Genomic DNA, 7,125 nt, shown 5'->3' with positions numbered 1-7,125 from the left:
TACAGTTTATAAGACACTTTCACAAACCTTAGCTCATTTGATCCTAAGAACATTCAAGGGGTGACAATGTGGCTGTTACTAATTACCCCAGAATACTGTGGCTCAGAATTTAAGCAACACGTGTGGTCTGTTGCTGCTTGTAAGTGACAGGGGTGACACGTTCCACAGCCAGGCTTTGCAAGCCCTGTAGAGCGGGTTGGAGTCGCTGACGCTGGGCAGCAGCTAGAGGGCGCTGCAGCTCTATGAAGGATTCTCGGCGTTAGGGCCCAGCGGAGGCCTGGCCGTCGACCGCGAGAAAGACTTTGATTTGCTTAGCCGGTCGCACCGCCTCTTTCCCCGCCCACCTGTCTAATTTCTCTCCGTGCAGCCAATTGGTGACCTCCACATCCCTTTACGTCATCACTCCCCGCCCGCGCATCGCCTAGGCCTCCCCGCCGAGATCCGGGTCGTAGTTGCCCTCGGCGCTGCCTGATCGGAAAATCTCGAGGGCGAGGCTTTAACCTCAATATGGCCAGCTCCCCTGGCTAGCAGGAATGGAGCCAAGGTCCCAGGGCTGGCCTTCTTTCCTGGAACGCGGCTGCCTGGTTGGGAGGCATTTCCCTCTCGACAGCTCTGAGACGGCAGTACTGGAGGTGGCTGCTGGGCCCTACGAGGAGGCGGTCTCACGCAGCTCCTATGAGGCCCCTGCCGCCGGTCGGCGATGTCCGCCTGGAGCTCTCGCCTTCGCCGCCGATCCCGCTGCCGGCTTTGAGCGGGTCTCCGGCCGATTCGTCCGGGCATCTCATGGCCGCTAGCAGATCCCTGGTGCCAGACCGGCTGCGCCTGCCGCTCTGCTTCTTGGGTGTCTTTGTCTGTTATTTCTACTATGGGATCCTGCAGGAGAAGATGTGAGCGGACCCCAGGAGGGGCGGGAGCGCGAACATCCCCGCGGGCCCGGCATCCTGCCGCCGCCGCCCAGTTTGCGGCGGAGCCCTCCGGCCTCCCGTGTTCGGTCCCAGGCTGCCCCCTTCTTCCCTTTAACCCTCAGACCTTTCTTGCACTCCACTATTATGCATCCCCAGCTTTGAGTCCTTAAAATTCCCAAATGCTAGGGTTGGCCTCTGGATTGGGGGGACATGATTACTCTTTTTCCTTTAGATGTTTTTACCCTTGTTGGTTCCAAGAGCCTGGGCCTTATACCCATAGATAGGTTTCTGTAACCCGACAGCCAGCTCTTTCGAACTCCCAGCTGGTTGCAGAGAAAATCTTTTGCTCTCAGCCTAGTTTTCTCCTACCTCGGGTGCTTTATTTCACCAGCCGAGTTTCCATTTTATCCCTAGCTTTATTCTTCACGGATATTCTTTCCTTAGGCTATGGGATCAGTAGGCTTCGATGTTTAGTTTGTAGGGCCAGTCAAACCAGCCCCCTTTTGTAAATTTGCCCAGTGATCCTTACAAATTCTCCCTCTCCATCCAGAAAGGCACGATAATTTCAAAGCCCTCACTGGCCCTGGGCATACTAGGTGATGAACTGAGTGAAACATACTAATTTCTCCCATCTTTCTCATGCATTTCATTTTAGAACAAGAGGAAAATATGGGGAAGGAGCCAAACAGGAGAAATTCACCTTTGCCTTAACTTTGGTGTTCATCCAGTGTGTGATCAATGCTGTGTTTGCCAAGATCTGTGAGTATCTAATAATTTGTTGGGTGTGCCATTGGCCTCACTGCTATATTCTGGGCCTTAGGCATTGATTGATCTTTAAGGTCTCACTTTCCCTACGTCTCATCCCCTTGAGTATTAAACAGCCTCTCCGCAGTCTGTAAAGTTAACGACTCTGAAACCAGATTAAAATATTCTTTAAATTATACCAACTTTGAGTAAGAAATGAGTGGGTCTTCTGTGTTCCAGATCCCCATTGAAAATACTTAAAACATTTTTTCCATCGTCTTTTAAACTTTCCTTTCTGTCAGCTTCAGACCTATTTTGAGATTTCTTTGTTCCCCAAAGATTAGCAGCAGACTTAAGCTGAACTGAATGAATCCCCACATCCACCCTGCATGTGGTCTTGTTAGACTTAGTGGGAGCTAGAGAGATGAATAATTTTTAGAGATGTCCCAGTCTAAGAAGACAGAAATAGCTGTCTTACTTGACAGACAAGTTCCTTTCATGTAGCCTCAACTTTTGCTTAGCAGTCCAGCCTCACCCCACCAGGTTTCTCTTGTATGTTTTGTTTGTTTTTGTTTTATTTTTTTGTCTTCTCCCAGTGATCCAGTTTTTTGACACTGCCAGGGTGGATCGTACTCGGACCTGGCTCTATGCTGCCTGCTCTGTCTCCTATGTGGGTGCCATGGTCTCCAGCAACTCAGCACTACAGTTTGTCAACTACCCAACTCAGGTGAACTCTCAGGGTGAGATGAGAGTTGGCTCAGAAATTGTGTGGAAAGGATTAAGGGGTCTTTCCTCAGATCTGTGACTTAAAGAGAAACAACGCTAGAAGGGTAGAGATATAGCTCAGTTGGCAGAGTGCTTGAAGAAGCCTTGGGTTCCATCCCCAGCACATGCCCCAGTGTGGTGGCACTTGCCTGTAGCATAGAGAAGGTAGGAACATCAGAAGTTCAAGGTCATCTTTACCTACCTATGGAGTCCGAGGCCAGCCTGGGCTATGTGAGACCCTGTCCAAAAAAAGCAGCCCTGGGAGTATGTAGGACCGTAGAGTTGGGGTGATGGTTTGGGTCATGATGAGGCTGCTGCTTTCTGAGGCTGAGCTCTTAGGTACAGGCCTAGAATGTACTTTTAATATAGAACCTAGTACACTTGCTGCACATCACAGATGCTCAGAAATTATGTGCTCACTTTCATTTCAGGTCCTTGGTAAATCCTGCAAGCCAATCCCAGGTAAGCAAAAGAAGATGGTTTGCATCTTCTGTTCTCACTTCCTGGAGTGAATGTTCTCTCTCTCCCCTAGAGCTCTGTATCCCTTTGGATTTTATCATCCCATCATAGGTCTCTAGGGATTTTCTTGTCTTCTCTGTCACTTCCTGTGGTGTACACAAACTTGTGGGAGCCAGAGGTTGACCTTACTTGCTTCGGGACCTCAGTCATTTCAGTGTCCCCTGTGTTTACACTGTCATCTCACACCCTGAATCCTATTTGGGTCATCAGTTTCTTTCTTTTCACTTTTCATCTTTCCCCCCTTCTCCACCCTTGCCCAGTTCCTTCCTGGACCTTTGACTTTTGTCCTCTACCTTTCTCCACCTTATGCTCTACTCAAGCTTGTTGCTCAATCATCTTTATCTAGGTGCCAGGTTGGTACCCCTCCTCTCATCTTTTATAGGCCTTCCTTCTCCAACATTCTTTTTTCCTCAGTCTTGGCTCCCAGGAGGAAAGTCTTGGGGTCACTTATGCTGGTGGGGGCTGATTTGTTTTGTTTTGTTTTGTGTTCTGTAGTCATGCTCCTTGGGGTGACCCTCTTGAAGAAGAAGTACCCACTAGCCAAGTACCTGTGTGTATTGCTGATTGTGGCTGGAGTGGCTCTTTTCATGTACAAACCCAAGAAAGTCGTTGGGATAGAAGAACACACAGTCGGCTTTGGAGAGCTGCTTTTGGTATGCAGTCCTATTTCAAAGACAACCTTTTCTAGCAAATTCCACAAAGGACAGCCCCATCGAGGCCGGCAGAGAGCCAAAGGAGGGTCTGGTGTCTCCTATTGCTGATCTTTGCTGCAGAGTCCCTGGCTCTGCTGAGACCATGATAGGAAGCCTGAAATACTTAACCACTGCTGCGCTTTTCTGGAGACGAGTACTGCAAGGTCTGTGTTTAGATCCTGGTGTGAGTTCAGAGAGGCCTAAAAGTCAACGAGGAAGGAATGGTGTATAGCTCCCTGGATTGTCAAGCAACATGGTACCCTGAGTTGAGAAACAACAACTGTTGCTTATGTATTAGGCCCTATCTCCAAGTGTTTCACATATTAATTGATTTTCACAACAGCCTCCTAACACAGGTAGTGCTATCTCTAGTTTATTGATGAGAAAACAGAGGCCAGAGATAAAATCACTTGCCCATAGTCACACACTATTTAAGTGGCAGTCAGGACTCTAGTCCAGGCAGTCTGATCACTGAGCCTTGTCTCTGGAGCACAGTTCTATTCTCAGGTAGGAAGCTAACCTGTGGGGACTTGGCAGCCCAGCCTCAGCTCTCTGGAAGAATGTAGATGGCTCACCACAACCTGTTTCAGCCCCCTGTGCACCAGCTTATAGGCATTACATTGAGAAATAGCTTTCTGCTCTACTCTGATTGCAGTCCCATCATATGGCACAGTTAGCTTGTTCGCCTGCTGGAGGGACAACTAGCATGGTCTCCCCCTGTACCTCTACACTTCAGGCCACAGGCAGCTTTTGTTCTGAGGACTCTGTCTTTTGAGTTACTTGAGGGAAGAACCCTGTGTCCTGGGTTAAGGAGGGGCTCCGCTGGTCACCTCATGGCAGACTGCTCCTTTTCCTTTCCCAGCTCTTGTCTCTAACCCTGGATGGACTGACAGGTGTTTCCCAGGATCACATGCGGGCTCATTACCAAACAGGCTCCAACAACATGATGTTGAATATCAACCTTTGGTCCACATTGCTGCTGGGAGCTGGTAAGGAGCCACTCTGTTGTTCTTTCCCCAGATCACCAGAGGGCAGACTGCTCTCATCTGCTTATCTGTGGTTCAGCTGCCAGTTGCTAATTTTGTGCAGGCCAAAGGCCTGACTTGGTTCCAACACACTCTTCTGTCCAAGCCCTGAGAGACTTCCCTGGAAAGACCTGTGTTGACAAGGTCTGCTTGCTACCTGTTACTAACATTATAGGGGTAGACATGTGCCAGATGTTATGGGAAGACACACAGAACAATACCTGGGGGTATGTGAGGATGTTCCCCTTGTGAGGCAAATATGACATTGCTTATAGGGAACAGACTTGGAGCACACTGAATGGAGTTCACATGTGAATGCCTTTTCCTTGGAATCAGTTTTCCTAACTCTCAAATCTGGGCACATGTAGAAATTATTTTTCATGAAGTACACTGGGATTACTGAAGGAGACTGCTGGTGGCTAGAGGTGACCAATTCTAGGCGCCTCCTTGAGCTAGATACCTGTGGGTCTCTGTCTCTGCAACATTCAAGGATCTTTGCAATATGTTTGCACTCTGTAATCCAGGCTGGCCTGGAATTTACAATCCTCCTGCTTCAGCTTTTGAATACTGAGAACATAGGCTTGAGCCACCATGCTCAACATAATCACTTTGGTAGAAGTAACTGATTAACTTTGAAGTCTTTCTTAGAAAAATTCATTTTTTGGAAGAGTTAATTTTTGTAATCAGAAAAAAAAATACGAGAAAGATGCATGTCAGGCCAGTATAAACTCCATGTACCCTTCCTCACCCAGCCTCCTTTGTATTTAAGCTGCCTGTATGCCAGTATGGGTGTGTGCCACACTAGATACTTTGTTAACCTCTTGATGTTTCCTAGGAATCTTGTTCACTGGGGAGCTCTGGGAATTCTTGAGCTTCGCTGAAAGGTACCCGACCATCATCTATAGCATCCTGTTGTTTGGCCTGACCAGTGCCCTGGGTCAGGTGAGTTTTTTTGGAGGGGGCCATTTGGCTTCCCTCTGGTAGAGTTGGTTCCCTAAGAAAGACTGGTCTAACTAGAAGAAGAGGGTGGCTGCGTTAGCCCTGGTGCCTGTCTCTGGGACCTCATGGTGGATACCTAGGAACCTCACCCACCTTTTTCTCTCTTAGAGCTTCATCTTCATGACAGTTGTATATTTTGGGCCCCTGACCTGCTCCATCATCACCACAACACGGAAATTCTTCACCATTTTGGCCTCTGTAATCCTTTTTGCCAACCCCATCAGCTCCATGCAGTGGGTGGGCACCGTGCTGGTGTTTCTGGGTAAGTTGCACTCAGATCAGGTGCCTCTCTGGGCCACGGAGGGACACAAAGCTTTATAGTTATTTTTCTAAATTTTACTTATGCAGGAGATTTAGTTCACTATTTTAGAGAAAAGTTTACTAAAAGAGAAAAGGGAGCATTGTTTTGTATGTGACTTTCCTCCTGTGCATTCATTCATCTTAGTGAAGGCCTTCAACAGCATGCCTTTCCCAGATCCTTCCTTCCCGAGTGGAACAGAGCTGATGTTCCCTCCCCCTACCAACCTGTACAGCTTGATGCATGAACAGAGAGGAATAGCCCAGAAATTTTGATTCCAGTTTTCTTATGGTCTTGTGTGTGTGTGTGTGTGTGTGTGTGCGCATATTACCAGTATGTTGGTGATTTTTTTTTTTGGTGCCATTTTGTTGTCTCTTGAAGAAGTTATATAAAACTAGTGTTCTTGCTGGGCGTGGTGGCGCACGCCTTTAATCCCAGCACTTGGGAGGCAGGCGGATCTGTGTGAGTTCGAGGCCAGCCTGGTCTACATAGTGAGTTCCAGGACAGCTGGGGCTATAAGGAGACCCTGTCTCAAAAAAGACAAAGAAAAAACCAAACTAGTGTTCTGAAATTTTGGAGAACCAAGGCTGGCTTCTGTAAATCATCAGTAGGCTTTGTGTCCCCCATAAAGTTAAGCACATTTTCTCCTTTCCACAGGTCTTGGTCTTGATGCCAAGTTTGGGAAAGGAACAAAGAAGACATCCCACTAGGGAGAGAGAGACTTCCTCCACTCCAAGAACACTTAAGTTATTATCTCTGACACTGACATCTTGAGGACATGAACTCAATCTCAATGAGGGATTGGGTTCCAATCTTTTGAAAAAAAAAAAAAAAAAAAAAAACCTCAAAGGAAGCAAGATCGCATATTCTAAACAAAGCACTTGGATTTTTAACAAGACAAGTTGGTAATTTCTGTTTTTGCACAGTCTAGCACAAATAAAGAGAAGAAAGGCAAGCTTAGAGCTCAGGAGCCTGCTGCTGCTCTCTGGGCTAGGCTAGGCTTGGCGGGACTGGGCGATAATTTCCCCACAAAGTGCACATGACTGAGAGGAGCTTTGGGAGGTGGGATGGTTGTGCCAGCAGCCTCTGCTCCCACAGGTGAGCTCTAAGTATGCTAAGACAGGTGGTTGGCTGTTAGAGCCAGAGGATATAGAATCACTTCAAACCTCCATGGCACA

General features: G+C 47.8%; 1 protein-coding gene across 2 annotated transcripts; it reads left to right on the top strand.

The window, feature by feature from the left end:
- The first annotated feature begins 472 nt into the window (after positions 1-472).
- Slc35b1 (solute carrier family 35 member B1) lies at positions 473-6,907 on the top strand. 2 transcript variants are annotated; one of them, XM_008838320.3, is made up of 9 exons: positions 473-887; positions 1,561-1,664; positions 2,246-2,376; positions 2,846-2,876; positions 3,429-3,586; positions 4,488-4,614; positions 5,486-5,592; positions 5,758-5,911; positions 6,605-6,905. In XM_008838320.3, the coding sequence occupies exons 1-9, from the start codon at positions 676-678 to the stop codon at positions 6,655-6,657; spliced, it is 1,077 nt and encodes a 358-aa protein (XP_008836542.1). In that variant the 5' UTR covers positions 473-675; the 3' UTR covers positions 6,658-6,905. The 2 variants fall into 2 exon arrangements, with proteins under 2 accessions (XP_008836542.1, XP_017654956.1); XM_017799467.2 differs by having other exon boundaries at positions 475-887; positions 2,271-2,376; positions 6,605-6,907.
- Positions 6,908-7,125: the final 218 nt, after the last annotated feature.

The sequence above is a fragment of the Nannospalax galili genome, unplaced genomic scaffold, assembly GCF_000622305.1.
Source record: "Nannospalax galili isolate Female #2095 unplaced genomic scaffold, S.galili_v1.0 scaffold95, whole genome shotgun sequence".
In the NCBI taxonomy this organism is placed as follows: Eukaryota; Metazoa; Chordata; class Mammalia; order Rodentia; family Spalacidae; genus Nannospalax; species Nannospalax galili.
The sequence above is the reverse complement of the archived record's forward strand: the minus strand, read 5'-3'. Positions and strand labels throughout refer to the sequence as shown.

Bases quoted from the DNA above. Each gene is read 5' to 3' on its own strand.
- Slc35b1 (XM_008838320.3), top strand. From the start codon at position 676: ATGAGGCCCCTGCCGCCGGTCGGCGATGTCCGCCTGGAGCTCTCGCCT. The intron at 2,377-2,845 runs GTGAACTCTCAG...CTTTCATTTCAG, and splicing joins TTGTCAACTACCCAACTCAG to GTCCTTGGTAAATCCTGCAA. The intron at 5,912-6,604 runs GTAAGTTGCACT...TCCTTTCCACAG, and splicing joins CACCGTGCTGGTGTTTCTGG to GTCTTGGTCTTGATGCCAAG.